The sequence below is a fragment of the Elephas maximus genome, chromosome 3 (genome assembly GCF_024166365.1).
Source record: "Elephas maximus indicus isolate mEleMax1 chromosome 3, mEleMax1 primary haplotype, whole genome shotgun sequence".
NCBI lineage: Eukaryota > Metazoa > Chordata > Mammalia > Proboscidea > Elephantidae > Elephas > Elephas maximus.
In genome coordinates this window covers 39326204-39346673 of record NC_064821.1, presented here as the reverse complement: position 1 = coordinate 39346673, position 20470 = coordinate 39326204, and the positions used below count along the sequence as shown (strand labels likewise).

General features: G+C 45.6%; 1 protein-coding gene across 1 annotated transcript in view; it reads left to right on the top strand.

Moving 5' to 3' along the window:
• PBX4 (PBX homeobox 4) overlaps positions 1-20470 on the top strand; it is a 43329-nt gene that overhangs the window by 17306 nt on the left and 5553 nt on the right. Inside the window, 1 exon segment of the mRNA XM_049875493.1 lies at positions 11143-11212. Within this exon segment, the coding sequence (XP_049731450.1) occupies positions 11143-11212 (70 nt within the window).

The window sequence follows — 20470 nt, the reverse complement described above, 5'->3', positions numbered from 1 at the left end:
CTCTGCATCGGACCTCCAGTTCTTGGGACTTGAGCTAGCAGCTTATCTGCTGATCTTGGAATTCATTGATCTTCACAGCCTGGAAATAGAAATACCATGTGATCCAGCAACCCCACACCTAGGAATATATCCTAGAGAGATAAGAACCATCACATGAATAGAGATGTGCACACCCATGTTCACTGCAACATTGTTCACAATAGCAAAAATATGGAAACAACCTAGATGCCCATCAACACAATAGAATACTATGCAAAGAGAAAGAACAGTGATGAATCTGTGAAGCATCTCACAACATGGATGAATCTAGAGGGCATCATGCTGAGTGAAATAAAAGTCAATCACAAAAGGACAAATATCATATGAGACCACTTCTATAGAAACTCATGAACAGGTTTACACACAGAAAGAAACAATCTTTGATGGTTATGAGGGAGGGGAGGGAGGGGAGGGAAAAACACTAAATACACAATAGATAAGTGGTAACTTTGGTGAAGGATAAGACAGTACACAATACTGGGGAAGCCAGCATAACTTGTCCAAGGCAAGGTCACGGAAGCTCCTTAGACACATCCAAACTCCCTGAGGGACCAAATTACTGGACTGAGGGCTTTGGAGACTGTGGTCTCAGGGAATATCTAGCTCAATTGGCATAACGTAGTTTATAAAGAAAATGTTCAAAATAAATAAAGAAAATGTTCTGCATTCTACTTCGGTGAGTAGCGCCTGGGGTCTTAAAAACTTGTGAGCAGCCATCTAAGATACTTCTGCTGGTCCCACCCCATCTGGAGCAGTGGAGAATGAAGAAACCAGACACAAGGGAAAGATTAGTCCAGTGGACTAATGGACCACAACTACCAGTCTCCACCAGACTGAGTCCAGCACAACTAGATGGTGCCCAGCTACCACCACTGACTGCTCTGACAGGGATCACAATAGAGGGTCCCAGACAGAGCTGGAGAAAAATGTAGAACAAAATTCCAACTCACCAAAAAAAAAAAAAAAACCAGACTTACTGGTCTGAGAGAGACTGGAGAAACCCTGAGAACATGGCCCCTGGACACCCCTATAGATCAATAATGAAGTCACTCCTGAGGTTCACCCTTCAGCCAAAGATTAGACAGGCCGATAAAACGAGACTAAAGGGCAAGGATGAGAAGGCAGGAGGGGACAGGAAAGCTGGTAATGGGGAACCCAAGGTGAAGAAGTGGTGAGTGTTGACATGTCATGGAGTTGGCAACCAATGTCACAAAACAATACGTGTGTTAATTGTTTAAAGAGAAACCGTTCTCCGTAAACCTTCATCTAAAGTACAATAAAAAAGAACAGTAGTTAGTGATGATGATGATGGTGATTTCCCTCATTTGAACTTCCCAGTAACCCTAGGAATTGAGTGGTTTTTAACTGAGTGTCTAGATGAGGAACTGAGGCCAGAGTGAGTAAGAACTTGCCCAAGCTCAGACAACTAGGAAGTGGTTGGATGGAGATTTGAGCACGTTGTCTTGAACTCTGTCCCTGTTTTTCCCAGGACTCCCGTGTAGCTCCCTGGAATAAGGCACCACTTCCTGCCTTAGGAGCTTAGTAGTGATCAGGTGCTGTGGGAGATCAGAGAGTCAGGCTAAGGCTTCAGAGGACTTTTTTTTAAGTTCATTCTCACAGATTTGTTCTCGTATATTCAGTAAACCTTCATTTCATGCAAGGAGATGAGCCTGATCTAGACCCAGGCTTTGCACAGGGAGACAAAGTGGGCCTGGCATTCTGGGCTGGGAGCCAGAACGTATAGGGACATCACAGAAGCATGAAAGCATGCAGTGTGGTTCTGTCAGGCATGAGTGGAGGGCACGGCCTCGGAAGGCAGACACGGGTGAGGTGACCACCTCAGCTGCTGTCTGATTGAGCATGACTTTGAGTTCCTTGCCAAATAAGGAGTGAACATGCCGTTGCTTCTGTACCTGTTATAAGTACTCTGACTTCTCTGAGGTATTTGTCTTGGATCAGAAGAAAGCTCAATAAATGTTAACTTTCCTCTACCGTCGTTTCTTCGGAAATGTTTGAGAGACTCCTTTACCAAATCTCTTTCTGATTGAGCCCACTGGTGACTCGAGGGCTCCTGTTCTTAGCCCTTGCTGAATGTCGTGGATTAGATTATGTCCCCCCAAAAATGTGTGTATCAAATTGGTTGGGCTATGATTTTCAGCATTGTGTGGTTGTCCTCCATTTTGTGATTGTAATTTTATGTTAAAAGGATGAGAGTGGGATTGTAAACAGCACCCTTACCCAGGTCACATGCCCAATCCAATGTAAAGGGAGTTTCCCTGGGGTGTGGCCTGCACCACCTTTTATCTCTCAAGAGATAAAAAGGAAAGGGAAGCAAGCAGAGAGGTGGGAACCTCATACCACCAAGAAAGCATCCGGAGCAGAGCGTGTCCTTTGGACCCGGGGTCCCTGCGCCTGAGAAGCTCCTCAGCCAGGGGAAGGTTGATGACGAGGAATCTTCTTCCAGAGCCGACAGAGAAAGCCTTCCTCGGGAGCTGACACCCTGAATTTGGACTCGTAACCTACTAGACTGTGAAAGGATAAATTTCTCTTTGTTAAAGCCATCCACTTGTGGTGTTTCTGTTACAGCAGCACTAGGTGCCTAAGACACTGAGGCAACTGTCTCCTTTATTCATAACTTCCTTCTGCCCAAATCTAGTGTCTTTGGCCGTTTTTCTTTTTGATCTTATTTTTGTATTTACATGCAACGCTATTAAAGACCATAACATCTTTCCTTCATCTTGCAAATGAGCACGTGCCCACTATGTGCTCAGTCCTAGAACAGGGACCAAGAGCACACAATTCAGCTGTCTGCTTCTCCTGCCCCCTCCTTGGACTGTGGAACCCAGCGCTCTCAATTGTGCGTTTGGCTTCTCTCATCCCAGTCAAGCCTGGAGATGCCGTCTTCAAACTCTTCATTTCTGTTCTCTTCTAGTTTTACATCCCTAAACCAAAAAAAAATCAAACTTTTTTTTTGTGTTCTAATTGATTCCGACTCATGACAACACCATGTGTTTCAGAGTAGAATTGTGTTCTATAGGGTTTTGTTTTGTTTTCGAAGTTAGGATCTATTGAATTAGGTTTCTCGTTTAGTATTCTTAAATGAACTCGTGATACCAGCATAGAATAAAATATACTCTACAGTTTCAAGTTGATGTACACTCTCTTTTCAATTTTTTAATATCTGATGGCAAATATAGCTGTATTTCTCAATTTATTAGATTTTGGTGCTGTAACATCTTTGGTTCAGTGATTTGGGAGTAAGGAATACAACAAAAACCAGGAAAGAAAAACAAAACTCTGTTTTTCTAAGTATGATTTCTCTGAATGTTTAATTACTGCTTCATTAGTTCTGGAGCACTTTGTACATACTTGCATTTGCCTGATATTAAATCGGAGCCCTGGTGATGCAGTGGTTAAGAGCTACAGTGAGCTACGGCTGCTAACCAAAAGGTCAGCATTTCAAATCCACTGGTCGCTCCTTGGAAACCCTATGGGGCAGTTCTACTCTGTCCTTCAGGGTCACTATGAATCAGAATCAACTTGATGGCAACAGGTTTGGTTTTAGTATTAAATCTCCCCCACAAGACTGTAAACTCTTTAATACTAGGGGTTGTGGTAGTCTGTCACACTGGTGACCCTCAGTGAACTGTACCTTCTGGTCATCATGTTCTTTATGCAGGATTGGCCTGGGTTGGCCTATGATTTGCTTTAACCACTAGGATGTGGTGGAGGTGACACTGTGCCACTCCTGAGCCTCAGTATGCCTTAACTCCATAGGGTTTTCATTGGCTGATTTTTCAGAAGTAGGTTGCCAGGCCTTTCTTCTGAGGTGCCTCTGGGTGGATTCAAACTGCCAGCCTTTTTATTACGAACAGTTTGTGTATTGCCCAGGGACTCCAGGTTCTACCTTTTTTGTAATGTTGAGGGCGTCTGACTGTTGGGCTGTGCCTTAGATATCTAGTGCTGCTATAACGGAAATACTACAATTAGATGCCTTTAACAAATAGAAATTTATTTTCTAATAGTCTAGGGAGCTAGAAGTCCGAGTTCAGGGTGCCAGTTCCTGGGGATGGCTTTCTCTCTCTGTCAACTCTGGGGGAAGGCCCTTGCCATCAATCTGCCCCTGGTCTAGGAGCTTCTCAGCACAGGGACCCTGGGTCCAAAGGACACATGCACTCCTGGCTCTTCTTTCTTGGTGGTAATGGCGTCCCTGTCTCTGTGCTTGCTTCTCCTTTTATCTCTTGTAAGATAAAAGGTGATGCAGGCCACAGCCCAGGAAAACTCCCCCTACATCAGATCAGGGTTGTGACTTGAGTAAGGGTATTGTATCCCATCCTAATCCTCTTTAACACAACCTAATCTTGCCTCATTAACCACAGGTAGAGGTTAGGGTTTTAGCACATAGGATAATCACATCAGATCACAAAATGGTGGGCACCACACCATACTGGGAATCATGGCCTAGCCAAGTTGACGCACAATTTAGAGGGACACAATTCAATCCATAAGAGGCTGTGTGCCTTTCTGGAGCTCAGGCCATTCTTTGCATATCTAGGCTCTCCATCTAGGTTTTATTTCTTAAGGTGGGGAACATGTCTTTTAATCTTTATCCTGTGCCTAGGTCTGGCTCCAAGAGATGCATAGTATTGTTGACTGTTTTGTCAGCTACAATAAATGCTTCTAGAATTGAGAATAATTAAGGGGATTTGATTTCATCTTTGGCTGAGGTGTTAGAAGCATTGTTGCTCTCAGGAAAGTTTTTCTAAGAAGTATCCTGTTCTACAGGGACAAAATCTCTGAATACGGTCTAAATCAAAGACCTGGGTAATTTTAAATGATACATAATTTAGAAAAATAAATAAGAGCTAAAATTAGGAGATCTAGAGTATTGTTGGTATGAGCCAGAATGCGGCATATGTCTTCTTTATTCTGGACCCCTTGCCCCTGATAACAGTGACCAGCGTTTGGCAGTTGCTCAGTAAATGTCTGTCCTATAAATACTGAATTCGTGAGGTTGTAAGAAGATAAAGCTCTATGCTTTGTGCTTTCACTCCCGATTACTGTTCTATGCGATTAATATTCTGTGGGATTACTTGGTGTGACTCTTAATCATTTTGCTCCCGATTTTTAGCACTGGTTTTAAAAGGAGACTCACAGATTTAAAAAGAAAACTAGAGTCCTCAGGTGTCTTACTATTTCTTATTCATTGAAATTTTGCTTCTTTACAAAGCATGAACATTTTTGTTTTTCTAAGGCAGATACTTGGATTTGGTGGAGGGTGTCATATCTTAGGACACCAGCACTGACCTGCTTCTCTCCCCGCAGCCCCCTTCAGTGGCTTACTCTGTGTAACAAGTGCCCACACCGTATTATCTCACAGTTTTCATGGGTCAGGACTCTGGGCACAGGTTAGCTGGGTCCTTTCTGCTCAGGGTCTCACAAGGGTACACTCTAGGTGTCAGCTGAACAGCGTTCCTAATCTGAGGATCAGAGTCCTCTCCCAAGCTCACGTGGTTGTTGGCAGAATCGCAGCTGGAGGACTGAGAGCCCGTGTTCTTGTCACTCTCAGTACTCTCAGCTCCTGGAAGCTGCTTGCAGTTCGTTACCACCAGCCACCTCCCAACATGGCAGTTACTTCTTCAAGACCAGCAGCTGCTGTCTCCAGCTGCTCAGGTGGAACCATATATAAGGTGACATAATCATGGGAGAGATTGTGCCATCCCCTTTGCCATACTCTCCTGGCTAGGAGCCAGTCGTAGGCTCTGCCCATACACGGGCAGGCCTGGCGGGGTCACCTCAGGGAGCGTCCACTACGTGAGGTCATTCATCCGCTCTGGTGGCACCCTGGACTCCGCTCAGGCCTGCCCCGTGTGGCCGTCAGTGGTCTCCAGTCAGCTGCCTGAGCATCTCTCCGTCCAGAGTGTGCTCAGAGCTTCTGCCGGTTCTTTCCCTAATAAAGCACAGGCGCACCCTGTGGGGTCCCTTTGTGCGCATTAAAGGTGCTTTGTGAGGTGCTTTATGAGCAGAAAGCCAACATGGCGAGAACCATTCCCAGAATCCACCGTACGGTAGCAGAATAGCTGACTTCATTCGTTTGTATTTTATTGTCAAATTTACAGTACGTAACAAGCTATAACTTGAGTCCACTTTAATTAATGTACTGCTGCTTCTGTGGAAGGAAAATATCTCACCTGCGAGGCTGAATTTCCTGTGCGATCAATTTCTGTGTACAGTAGAACAATTAATGTTTGGGTTTAGATTTACTGAAGGTCAGATGTTATCTTCCGCAACATGTTCTCATGTTTGGGGTTCAGAGACATGGCTCGTGGTTCTATACTTCTAACTCTAGTCTTTGCAAGGTACTCCATGAGCGCACGGGGTGAGCTGGGAGGTGAGGACACTCGCATAGAAACAGCATAAGGTGATGTGGCGGATGTTGGGCTTTCCTCATAGTGTTTTCACATCTGACATCCGTCATAAAGTTACTGAATTTCAAGCACATTTTCTGACCTTGGCAGCATCTCTTAATAACGAATGTTTGACTTATGTCACTATGGGGTTTAAAATGTTAAAATAATGGCATAAACCAAAAAAGACCCATTTCTGTCAAGTTGATTCCAACTCATAGCCACCTTATAGGCCAGTGTAGAATGGCCCTATAGGGTTTCCAAGGAGCAGCTGGTCAATTCAAACTTCTGGCCTTTTGGTTAGCAGCTGAGCTCTTAACCACTGTACCACCAGGGCTCCAAAATAATGGCATAGAGTACTTACCAAAATTGTTCACAGAAGTTCAGATATGTGTACAGTGTTGTGATTGCAGTTATCCTTACTTTCTTGCTTGCATTCACCAAGGTCCCCCTCTTGGCTGCCTCGTTGGCATATACACATATGCTAATGTCTCTTATCTTTACAAATGGACAAACACTCCCTTGACTTACCCCTTTTTGACTTATCGCTTCCTTTAGCTCCTGCCTCTTGGAAACCCTGGCGGTATAGTGGTTAAGAGCTATGATTGCCAACCAAAATGTTGGCAGTTCGAATCTACCAGGTGCTCCTTGGAAGCCCTATGGAGCAGTTCTACTCTGTCCTATAGGGTCACTATGAGTTGGAATTGATGGCAATGGGTTTTTTTGTTTGTTTGTTTGTTTGTTTGTTTGTTTGCTCTCCTTTATGATAAAACTTCAGAGAGTTCATGGTCACTGCCTCCCTTATCTCTCTGCCATTTCTCTCCCAGCCTTCTTCCTCTACTGAGTCAACTTCTTCAAGACCAGCAGATGCTGTCTCCAGCTGCTCAGGTGGAATCATATATAAGGTAACATAATCACAGGAGAGATTGTGCCATCCCCTTTGCCATATGTGACCTCCACGTTGCCAAATCCAAGGTCTCTTATTCTGCTTGACCTCTCAGAACCACTTCTCACAGATGGCTCCTCCCTTGTTCTTGAAACAATGTTTTGCTGAGTTCCTCTTCACTGACAGTTCGGTCCCAGTCTCCTGTGTAGACGCCTTTTCTTCGGCTTGATCCAACAAGTCTGTGTTCCTGGGCTGCATCCTGGGCCCCTTTTCTAGCTACATCCTCCTGCGGTGACGTCATCAAATGCTGTGGCTTTAAATGCCATCTCTACTCCAGTGACTCCTCATCTTTATATCATATATCTCTATAAACCCAGCAGCCTAATAAGCATATGAAATACTCTTGGTGTAACTTGACCAAAACACAACTTTAATTCTCATCCTGCTCCCCCAAACTTGCTCCCCCTACAATTTCCTTATCCATCCAGTTGTTCAGACCCAGTTTTACAGCATATGAATTATATCAAAAAGTTATCCTAGAATTTTTTCTTTCCCTTAACCCTACATCCAGTTTATTAGGATGTCATGGTGATTCCATCCCTGAAATCAAAGACCTGGCTACTTCTTATGTCTACTAATGTAGCTCTAAACCAAGCCAGCGTCATATTCCGGCCTATTCAAGGTATAACAGCTTCCAGACTGGTATTCCTAGTTCTACTCTTGCTTCCTGCAATCCAGTCTCCAGAGAGCAGCCACAGTGATCTTTTTAAAATGCAGATAATTAAGGGTAGACAACTAGATCAATGGTATAAAATCGAAAGTCTAGAAATAAACCCATACATTTATGGTCAGTGGATTTTGACAAGGGTGCCAAGACAATTCAATGGGGAAAGAATAGTCTCTTCAACAAATGGTGCTTGGACAACTGGATAACCACATGCAAAAGAGTGAAATTTAGACCACTACCTCACGCCATAAACAAAAATTAACTCACAGTGGATCAAAGACCTAAATATAAGCGCTAAATCTGTAACACTCTTAGAAGAAAACATAGACGTAAATCTTGATGATCTTAGATTATGCAATGGTTTCTTAGGATACCAAAAACACAAACAGTCAAAGGAAAGTAGATAAATTGGGCTTCATCATCATTAAGAACTTGTGCTTCAAAGACAGTGAAAAGACAGTCCACAGAATGGGTAAAAATAATTGTAAATTATATCTGATAAGGGTTCAGTATTCAGAAAATATAAAGAACTCTTACAATTCAATAATAAAAAGATAGTCCAATTAGAAAGTGGGCAAAGGATTTGAATAGACAGTTCACCAAAGAAGCTATACAAAGATATGAAAAAAAAAGTTCAAAATCATTAGCTGTTTTTGTGTGCCATCAAGTCGATTCTGACCATAGTGACTGTATAGGACAGAGTAGAACTGCCCCATAGTGTTTCTAAGGCTGCAGACCAAAAGGTCAGCTGTTCAAACCCACCAACTGCTCCAAGGGAGAATGACCCTATAGGGTCGCTGTGAGTTGAAATGGACTCAACAGCAGTGGGTTTGGGTTTATTTTCTTTTGTAATCTTTGAGGAAGCAGATTGCCACATCTTTCTCTCACAGACTGGCTGGTGGATTCGAACCTTTCAGTTAGCATCTGAGCACTTAACCACTATGCCACCAAGACTCCTACATTAGTAATTGCCTGTTGGTCCGTTGCAGTTGAGTCGATTCCAACTCATAGCGACCCTATCGGACAAAGTAGAACTGCCCCATAGGATTTCCAAAGAGTTGTTGGTGGATTTGAACTGCTGACCTTTTGGTTCACAGCCAAGCTCTTCGTTAGGGAAATGCAAACCAAAACCGCAATGAGATATACCCTTATTAGATACATACCCACTGGGTTGGCTATTATCAGAAAAATGGAAAGTATCAAGTGTTAGCCAGGCTGTGCATTGCAGGTGGGAATGTAAAATGGCATACCAATGTGGCAAACATCTGGCAGTTCCTCCAAGAGTTGAACATATGGCCCATCATTTCCACTCCAAGAGAAATGAAAACATGCACCCACATGAAAGTTTGTGCACCAATGTTCATAGCAGCGTTATTCGCAATAGGCCCAAAGTGGAAACAACCCAAATGTCCATCAGCCAACTAATGGATTAACAAAATGGCCATTTATTGTGTGATTCCTTTTATATGAAATATCCAGAACAGGCAAATCCTTAGAGACAGAAAACAGATCAGTGTTTGCCCCAAGGCTGCGGGAGGGAAATGGGGAACGACTGCTAATGGGCAAGGGTTTCTTTCCGGGGTGATGAGAATGTTCTGGAATTAGATAGTGGCAGTGTTGCATAACCTTTTGAATGTACTAAATACTGTTGATTGGTACACTTTAAAAAGCTAAATTTCACAGTATGTGAATTATATCAATTAAAAAAAAAACCCCGGAAAAATGCATTTCATATCACGTTACAACCACTGTGTGTAAAATCCTCCGTTGCTTCCTGTATTGGTTTGCTATCGATGCTATAAATAATTATCACAGACTTGGTGGCTTAAAACAGCAGAAATTTATTCTCGCACAGCTCATGAGACATGGGTCTCACTGGGCCACAATCAAGGTGTTGGCAGGGCTGTGTTCCTTCTGGGGGCCCTGGGGAGACCCCGTCTCCTTGCCTTTTTCAGCTTCTAGAGGCTGCCTTGGTTCGTGGCCTCATCATGTTCAAAGCCAGCAGTGGCAGGTGGAGTCTTGGTGCCGCATCTCTGATTCTCTGCAGCCAGGAAAGGTTCTCCACTTCTAGGATTCATGAGATTAGATTGGGCTTACCTGGATGGTCCAGGATACTCTCCCTCTCAAAGTCCCTAACCTTGATGACGTCCTCAGTCCATTTTGCCTTGTAAGGTAACATATTCACAGAATCCGAGGAATGGAACGTGGACGTCTGTGGGGCTGTTACTCTGCCAACCTCAGTTCTCTTCACATACGAACAAAAGCCAAAGTCCTCCGCCTGTCTCATAGGCAGGCCCCTCCTTGCCCCTGTAACTTCTCCTCAGCTTCTCCCCTCTCCCCTTAGACTGCAGCTGAGCTGGTCTTAAACAGCGAGTGTATTCTCCCTCAGGCCTTTGCGCTTGTTTCCTTTGCCGAAATTATTCTCTTGTCAGCTTTCTGCCTGGCTGACTTCTCCATTTCATTCTAGTCTTGGCTTTAATGTTACCTCAGAGATGCACAGACTCTGATAAGCCTTCCAGCCATTACTCTGATGTGACCTCAGTTTAATTCACTGCAAAGCACGTGCCACACTGGAAGGTTTTCTCGTGCGTGTGTGAGTGTGTGTGTGGCCTTCTGTGTGGATAGGAGCCACGTCTGCCTGTGTACAGCTGTATCTCCTGTGACCCTAGAGTGATGAGACATGACTGGGAGAGGGCAACTCAAGCTTCCACTTGTGCACAAGCGTGAATGCTGCAGGCAGTCGTGGAAACTTGACTTTCAAATCATTTGAACTTGGAATTCCATAGTCCTTGATGAGCGATTTGAATTACTTCAGTCTGCACTATTTGCATTATTTAAAAGTGCACATGTAAAGGAAAATGGCTTGAATATTCTTATATACTCTATTTTAAATTTGCACAAATCAGATTCATATGAAATATTATGTTCTGTTTTTTGGGGGGTATCCCCATAAAAGGGGTTTTCAAGAGTTAGAACTTGCAGACTGGGTTTAGTTTTATTTTTCAATATTGAGTCTTCACTTGTGGACAAGGTGACCCCTCTCTTTCTCCTTCACACCTCTCTGTCACCCCTCTTACAGAAAGCACACTCCAAATTGCCATCAGATGAAGCCCGCTCTCTTCAGTGTGTTCTGTGAGATCAAGGAAAAGACAGGTAGGCCGTCGGGAGAGACCATGTGGCTCCTGGGACACACGACTAGACACGCCTCGTGTACGCCTGGGACATTTTGCACGTCCCATCTCTGGCAATGGAAGGTTCATTTCTGCCTTGTCAGTGTTTATAACTGGAGAAAGACTCTTTCAAATAAGTAGCAAATAGATGTGTGCTAGACACAAGACCTAAGAGTTGCTGTGGCATTCGATTGCTTTGGAAAAGGAAAAGATCATGTAATGAGAAAAGCGGAGTAATCACAATTTTGTTCTTGTTTGCTTTACACATCCAAAGTAATTATCCTGGATTAAAAAAAAATTTTTTAATTATATTTTATTGAGTTTTTGGTAAAAGTTTACACAGCAAGTTAGGTTCCCATTTGACAGTTTCCACATAAAATGTTCGGTGATGTTAGCTACATTTATCACAATCTGACAACATTCTCTTTTTTTTCACGGAACAGTTTCTACATGTACAATTTAATGACATTGATTACATTCTTCGAGTTGTGCAGCCATTCTCAACCCTCCTTTTCTGAGTTGTTCCTCCCTCATTAACATAAACTCACTGCCCCCTAAGGTTCCTATCTGATTTTTCAAGTTGCTATTATCTAAAAATATTTTTTATTTTGAATTAATTTTAGTCTTGCAGATAAGTTGAAGAAAGCAGATCTCTAGTATACCCTTCCCCAAGCATCCTCTAATGTGTTAATGCCCTAATAACCGTAGTGCCATGATCAAAACCAGAAAATCAGCATTGGTGCTGGGCTATTTAACTGAACTCCAGCCCATATCCGGGGCTCCTCAGTTTCCTCCCAATGGAGGTCTCTGGTCCAGGGTCCCGTCTGGAGTCCCACATGCATGTAGTCTCCACGTCTCCTTAGCTTCCTCCAACCTGCGATGGTTCCCCTGTCTTTCCTCGTCTTCTACAATCTTGACACTGTTGGTGAGAACTGCCCAGCCATGTAGAATGTCCCTGAGTGTGGTTTGTCTAACGTTTCCTTGTGACTAGACTGCAGTGGTGCATCTTGGCAGGAATTCCACACACATGACATTGTGTCCTCTTGTGCGTCTTAGCGGGGCACGTACTATCTTAGCTCCTACTGCTGATGGTGGTTACCTTGATTGCATGGTTAAGGTTAGTAACAGTATATATAGTCTGGAACGGTAGCCACCAATATGCAGCAGGCATCACCACCTACGTGGTTAGATTTCACTCTGCATCCTTGGCAGGAGTGGCACGGAAACGAGGCCATGCTCTCCTCAGGTGTGGGTTCGTCCCATGGCACATGCCTTCAGTTGTCCCACTGCCCCAATCGCTTGATTAAGATGGTGTCTGCCAGCCTGCTCCCCTTTAAAGTTTCTCTGTTTCTCTTTGTGGTAAGTATTCTGTAGGGAAGTATTTGAGATGGTATAAATAACCCATTCCTCCTTAAACTTTCAATTGGTTTACTTATTTTGTGTCAGTATGGATTCATAGGCACCCTGGTGGCACAGTGGTTAAGACCAAAAGGTCAGCAGTTCAAATCCACCAGCCACTCCTTGGAAACCCTATGGGGGCAGTTCTACTCTATAATTATAGTCGCTATAGGATCAGTATGAGCTGGAATTGACTTGACAGCAACGGGTATGAATTCGTAGAGTCCTATCATATCACAGTCTCTTGCTCAAATTGTCGCAGATTTGGCCCGTGGGAGCCCATTCCGGCTGGCCTCGTGTCCTTCTGACATATCTCCATTACTCTCTGAGCACTTCTGTACTTGCTGCTGCAGCATGTTCCAGCTCTTTCTCCAAGGTTCCATGTAGAGTCAAGTAGTGTTGAGAAGTCAGGATCCAGTGTTGCTGCCCCCAGGTAGTCTCGGAACCGAGAGCCATGTGTGTATACACCTGTGTGTGTGTGAATGCATGCACACAGACTTACACACACATGTATATACACATGCATGCGTTTTTCTCTATCTGTATATTGAAAACCTTGAGTTCATTCCAATATCTTTAATTCTAGTCCAACACCACAGGGTTCACTCTCTTCGTGCACCATATTGCTGGGCCTTTAATGAGGATGCTGGCTGACACCCCTGAGTGAGACTTGTTCCTGTGTCAGCATCAGCTCCCCGCAGGGTCCCACACCTGGTGGTGGCTGTGTCTAGCCGAGCTCTGGAGCCCCTAGGCCTTTCCTCATGGTTCCCATTGTTACTGTGCAATTAAAGTTAGAGCACTTCTTTGGATGAAAAATCTTGTTGTTGTTAGGTGCCCTTGAGTCGGTTCAGACTCAGCGACCCTATGCGCAACAGAATGAAACACTGCCCGGTCCTGCGCCATCCCCACAATCGCTGCTGCGCATGAGCTCATTGTTGCAGCCGCTGTGTCAATCCACCTCAGCGAGGGTCTTCCTCTTTTCCGCTGACCCTGTACTTTGCCAAGCATGATGTCCTTCTCCAAGGACTGATCCCTCCTGACAACACGTCCAAAGTATGTAAGACGCAGCCTCGCCATCCTTGCTTCTAAGGAGCATTCTGGTTGTACTTCTTCTAAGACAGATTTGTTCGTTCTTTTGGCAGTCCGTGGTATGCTCGATATTCTTCGCCAAAACCACAATTCAAAGGCGTCAATTCTTTTTCAGTCTTCCTTATTCGTTGTCCAGCTTTCACATGCAAATGATGCAATTGAAAATACCAAGGCTTGGGTCAGGCGCGCCTTGATTTTCAAGGTGACATCTTTGCTTTTTAACACTTTAAAGAGGTCCTTTGCAGCAGATTTACCCAATGCAACCTGTCATTTGATTTCTTGACTGCTTCCATGGCTGTTGATTGTGGATCCAAGTAAAATGAAATCCTTCACAACTTCAATCTTTTCTCCGTTTATCATGATCTTGCTCATTGGTCCAGTTGTGAGGATTTCTGTTTTCTTTATGTTGAGGTGCAATCCATACTGAAGGCTGTGGTCTTTGATCTTCAATTGTAAGTGCTTTAAGTCCTCTTCACTTTCAGCAGGCAAGGTTGTGTCATCTGCATAACACAGGTTGTTAATGAGTCTTCCTCCAATCTTAATGCCCCTTTCTTCTTCATATGGTCCAGCTTCTCGGATTATTTGCTCAGCATACAGATTGAATAGGTATGGTGAAAGGATATAACACACACCTTTCCTGACTTTAAACCAATCAGTATCTCCTTGTTCTGTCTGAATAACTGCCTCTTGATCTATGTAAAGGTTTCCATGAGCACAATTAAGTGTTCTGGAATTCCCATTCTTCACAATGAAAAATAGAATTATTTATTGTAGACAGGAACAGTTCACAACTGCTGTGTTTCTTAGCAATGGCTCTTAAAAACGTTTGCAAATCCTCCTAGGGAAATGGAACTCGTTCCCAGACATGTTTCCTGGCCACGTTTGTTTTGCAGCATTTTCCTGGCTCTTCCTTTGCCCTCTTGCCATGTGTGAGAAAAGCTGTGCAGGCAGCCGAGCCCAAGAAGGCGGAGGGGAATGGAGGTGCATTACAGGCTGTAGAGCTACAGCTAATGAGCATGCAAATATATTGAAATGAGTTGATTTGCATATCAGGTCGAGGTTTCAGCATCTGAGCTTGTGTTGTGTTTTAATTAAAGATTAGTTAGAAGTGATGGGAATTTCACTTGCATAGCATAATAATCCCTCAGTTCGGTGAATGTCACGTGCATGTGACAGCCACTGGTAAGTGTTAAAGACAGTGATGTCACTAGGGTTGGTGTCAGCCTGTGCCACATGATGCCACATGGTGCCACACCTCCCGTGAACCTTCTCTCATACCAGACCATATAGAATCCTTAGTAATGTTTTTTGTATTCTTACTCGTAAATCGTAATGCCTGTATATCACTCCTTCTTTTCCTTTAGTTACTACTTCATTCAAAAAAGTTATTGGTTTAGGTTCACAAACACTAATTACCATGATACTGTAGCTAAAACACCAGAAAACTTGACAAACTCAGCAACTATACAAACACCAGGAGCAATGAAAACAACAGCACATGTTTGTAGCACGTGCAAATGACACCATGTGATTTGAAGCATCATTGTAACTGGGTAATAATGACACCGCTGACTGGACTGCATTAAACCCATTGCCATCGAGTCGATTCCAACTCATAGGAGTACATTAGAAGGTTCAAAAAGTAAATTAGCCTAGAATTTTAGCCTTGTAGGTATATTGTTACATGTAAGCCAGGCTTACGAAAAATGTTTTTATTGTTATAACTAACTACAGGGATATCTTTATAAAAAATAATAAATTTCTGCTGAAACACTGTACAGAAATTTTATGGACAGTCATTTTGGTGTCACTCCCTCTGACCTTGTCACCTGGTATGATCCACACCCCCCACACTCCCCTAGCGACGCCACTGGTTAAAGGGTTATTCTTTTAAAAGCCATGTGAGACTGAGAATGTTCAGTAACTTAAACAAGCTGGCATCAATAAGCGAACCTGTGGGACCTTGCTCTCAGAGAGAATGCAGGCAGTTCTCAGCACAAGCAGATGTTGTCCCAAGAGTCTGTTCCTTTCAGAGTTGTTAGATACTCAGTGCCCACTATCCCAAGGAAACAGTAATAGAAGGTGGTGCTTGATTAAAATATCAATGATTAGTGCTCCCCGACCTGGGGATCAGTTTTGGGGTCATGGAGGGGGGCAGAGAAAGCTGAATTTGGGAAAGTTGCAGCATCATCTCCAGCATCATATCAATTGGCGGGGGGAAGGGGGGCTCCCTGGGTTACTGAGGCATCTCAGGGGTGTCCTAAGCCTACAGGTGAGCCTCGCCCTCCTTGTTCCATGCATGCAGGGGGTCTGGTCTTCTCTGTGGCTCTTGTCTGGATTTGGTAGCGAGGTCTCCTCACAGCAAGTGGGTGGCTTTTCCTCCTTCCTGCTCTCGAGAGCAGTTTCTGGGGCATAGGGGTGATCTCTTCCTGTGGTATGGCAGAGCATGTCTGCAAATGGCCCAGTGACCTTTCAGGGAAGGGTTATTTAGAGCAAGCTCCTATTCTGTGAGCCCAGGTATATTGTAGGTGCTGGGGCTTTCATAGGGAGCAAGACCGTGGGGGTCCCAAAGGAGCAGGGTCATCCCACACAGGGCAGCTGCTCTGGAGAACGTGGAGGCATTTGCATGGGGCTGCTGGGGACTCCAGGTCAGGTTGGCAGGGGGCAGCCTCTGAGGGGCACTGGGGCTTCAACCTGGCCAATAAGCCATTGCCGCTTCCTGTTGGGGAACAGCATCCCCAGCAAAGGACTCATCAGTGTGTTTCAGGTCCGGGGGCAGGAGTGAGCTTGATGTTCACGGACCCGTGGAAGCCGGTGGGGCTGGGCTGGAGGTCAGGTTTTGCACACAGCAGTGGAGGAACCAGTCCTGAAGGACCTGGTAGGACCTGGGCACTTTGGAAAGTGGGGCTGCCTTTGATTCTTCCTCACTGTTTGCCCCTCAGCCCTAAGCCCTCACCCCACACCCTTTACCTCCACGCACAGCATGTCTAAGCTTCCCATATTTCCTGCTGGTGCCACGTACTGTACACTCCCTGGACCCCCCAAGATGCATACACACACACACACACACACACACACACACAGCCACTCCCTTCCCAGCCTCACCCCCTGCCCTCCCCCTCCTGCCGTGGGCACCTGGGCTACTCACAGCCCCCTTGCTTGTCCCCGTGCTGTTGTGGGTGGCCATTACCCTGTCTGGAAGCTGGGGCTCTTTTCTTTCTTAGCAGTTGGGGTCTGGGTACAGAACGCCGTGTACTGCCTACCTTTCCCTTCCCTGCCCTCTGCCATCAGAGGCATCATCTAGGCAGGGAATGCCCTCACAGAACATGGCCGTGGCTCTGGAGTTAGCACCTGGCCAGGATTCCAGTGGAGTTGACTTTGGTTCTTTGACTAAAAGGACTTTGTGCTGGTGAAAGGTGAGTGCAGGTTCTGAGAATCTAGGCAGGAAGTTTCAGCCTGAGCAAAGTTGCAGTGGGACGCTGGGTCCATCCCTGCCAGCTGTGCCCAGCAGCCCTATGGCTTATCCCTCCAAGACCCCATCCCTGGGGTAGCAGCAAAGGACCTCAGTTCACCTGGTCAGCACAGAATCCCAGCTTGTGCCTAGCACTTCACTGGTGCTCAGCAAGGGGTCGAAAAGCATCAGAAGGTTTTCGGAAAGCAAGGAGTCACCCAGCTTTTCTTCTTAGTGATTCTTCTCACCCAGTAGCTGAGACACTGGTGCTGTCACCTCCACGAGGACTGTGGATGGGCCTCAGGCAGATGGGAGTGCCGCACCTGGAACTGATTGGTCAGATGCGCTATGGCCTGAAAATGAGGCTGTGCTTTCCCTGGCCAGGGTGCCTGCGGCGCGACTGTCAGCCCTCTGTCTGCTCCAGAGGCACTCCAGCATCGGCTCACTCGGGTGTGGGCAGTGGGGATGGATTAGCCAAGGCCTTAGCCTCCAGGAGCTCCCGGGCAGCAGGGAGGGTGGGTGGAGGTGAGTGTTTTGGGCTCCAGGCCACCCTCATGATACATGCTATCCATGCTATTCTCACAGCAGCTCCTTTCCCAGGCACAGGCAGAGGCTAGCAAGATGACATGTTTCCAACCACACAACCTGCAGGGGCTGGCCCAAAGGTGTTGCAGGGCCCTCTGAGGTCTCCAACACCTTTGCTGAGTAACCCATGGGCTCAACTGCCTCCCACAGGGGCAGGAATCCCAGAGGTGGCTCAGCCCAGCCTCCCACCCCCGGTCCAAGAGGAAGCTGGCACACAGCCTGCTGCCAAACAAGCATGCACACACACCTGAAGAGGTGAAGTGGTCAGGTCAGGTGAACAGGTGAGGTGGTCAGGTGAGCAGGTCAGGTGACCAGGTGAGGTGAATGAAATGACCAGGTGAGAAGACCAGCTGAGCAGTTTGGGTGAAGGTTAGGTCATCTCTAAATCTCTTGCTTTTCTCCCAAAACAAAAAAACAAAGTCTTTTTTCATTAGGGAAGAAAAATAAAAATGACTTGGGGTGTGTTCCGTATTGTTTCTTGTGAAAAAAGGGATGTGTCGATATTCACACGGTTATTTTATTTCACTGTTGGGCTTGCAGAGGTTTTTTATTGCTCTCAGTAGGTTGGGAACAGAAGACAGACTGCACAGTTGAGGGATTGCCTTTGTTCTCGATCCTGCCTCCCATCTGAGCGGCTCCGACAGGCAGATAGACCAACCTACCTGGTCCTGGACCTGAGCTCCTTGTCCCTGGGGCCTTCTGCCCACCAGCCAAGGGCCCTGGGGAGTTGAGAAGTCGATTGGAGATGAGCCTGCATGTAATTCATATCTGACTTCTAATGACAGAAACCCGGGTGGCATAGTGGTTAAGAGCTACGTCTGCTAAGCAAAAGGTCAACAGTTCAAACCCACCGGGCACTGTCTGAAAACTCTATGGGGCAATTCTACGCTGTCCTATAGAGTCGCAATAGACTCAACAGCAACACGTTTAGACAGGTGGGAAGGGGGGAAGGGACAAGGGGGCAGTGCCGGGGCAAAGTTAGATGGGAAGGACAGTTTGACAGAGGACAGACAGGTGGAAGAGCTGTTCCTAAAAGCCACCATGCAGTTTGTGACGATGATGGTGACCAGGCATGGGGCTTTTCCTGTGTGACTTTTGTTTTATTTTGTTTTTACTCATACAGATATGTACTGTACACACTGACAACTTTAGAGAAATAACCTGGGTGTGTCCTTGCCTCTCATTGAGACCCCAGTTAAGCCCTGCTGACAGATGTTATCATCCCTTCTTCCTGACATTGGGTTGTACACAGTTGCACACAGAGCAGTAAATCGTATGCATCCTGCAAACACATATCTATGTGCAAGTTGTCTTAGTTACCTAATGCTGCTATAACAGAAATACCACAAGTGGATGGCTTTAACAAAGAGAAATTAATTTTCTCACAATCTAGTAGGCAAGAAGTCCAAATTCAGAGGGTCAGCTCCAGGGGAAGACTTTCTCTGTCAGCTCTGGAGGAAGGTCCTTCTCCTCAATGTTCCCCTGGTCAAGCAACTCCTCTGTGCAGGAACCCTGGGACCAGAGGACATGCTCTGCTCCCAGTGCTTCTTTCTTGATAGTATGAGGTCCCTTCTCTCTGCTTGCTTCCCTTTCCTTTTATCTCTTATAAGATAAAAGGTGATACAGGCCACACTCCAGGGAAACTCCCTTTACATTGGATCAGGGATGTGACCTTAGTAAGGGTTTAAGATTCCACCCTAATGCTCTTTAACATAAAATTACAATCACAAAATGAAGGACAACCACACAATACTGGGAGTCAAAGCCTAACCAAGTTGACACATATTTTGGGGGGACACAACACAATTCAATCCATGACATTTCACGCTTTGGCCCCCAAAATTCATGTCCTTGCTACATGGAAGACATATTCACCCCATCATATCACAGCAAAAGTCTTAAATCAACTCCAAGTCCAAAATCCAAAAATTCCTCCTCATCTGTGAAATCTAAAATACACGTTAATCTGCTTTCAAAGTACAATGGCAGAACAGGCACAAGCTAGACATTTCCACTACAAATACGAGAAACTGGAGGGAAAGAAGGCTTAACAGGAACCAAGCAAGTCAGCAGAACACTTTACATTAGCCCTCAAGGCTTGAAAATAATCCCCTGTTGTCTGAGACCATCCACACAATGGCCCTGCCCTCCAGACTCTACATATTAGCCACACTGTTCAGATTCTCAGTGGAGGCTCCTCAGCTCTGGGCTTCAGCTCTGCCTTCCAGGCTCACTGGGATGGCAACTCTGCTGCCTTGGCTTTAGGAGCACTGTTCTCCTAATCTATCTGAGTGGCAACTTCACTCTTAGAAACACCAGAGGCCATGGCTCCACCCTTTGAAACCCCAGAGGTCCTGGCCGTACGTTTTGAGGCTGAGGCAGCTCCGCTGCCTGTGTTCCTTGGCCTCGACTCTGAGGCCTCACGCCTACATCTGCCCTTCTGGGGCAAGTGTTCCAAAGCTTAGTAACTCCACCGATAAGCACCTGGAAGCACCCCACTCCGCCAGGAAGCTTCCTGTGCACAGGCACTCAGCTCTCTCGCTCCATGAGTCAGCCCCAGAACTGTCTGGTGCTGGTCTGCTGCTGCTGCCAGTCCTCTGCAGCTGTTTCTCACCATCTGTGCCTTCTTGGGTGTTAACAGTTCGCCTTACTTCCTTCTGAGACTTCAATCCATTCACAGTTTTGAAACCACTTCCACATCTTAGGTATCTGTTAGAG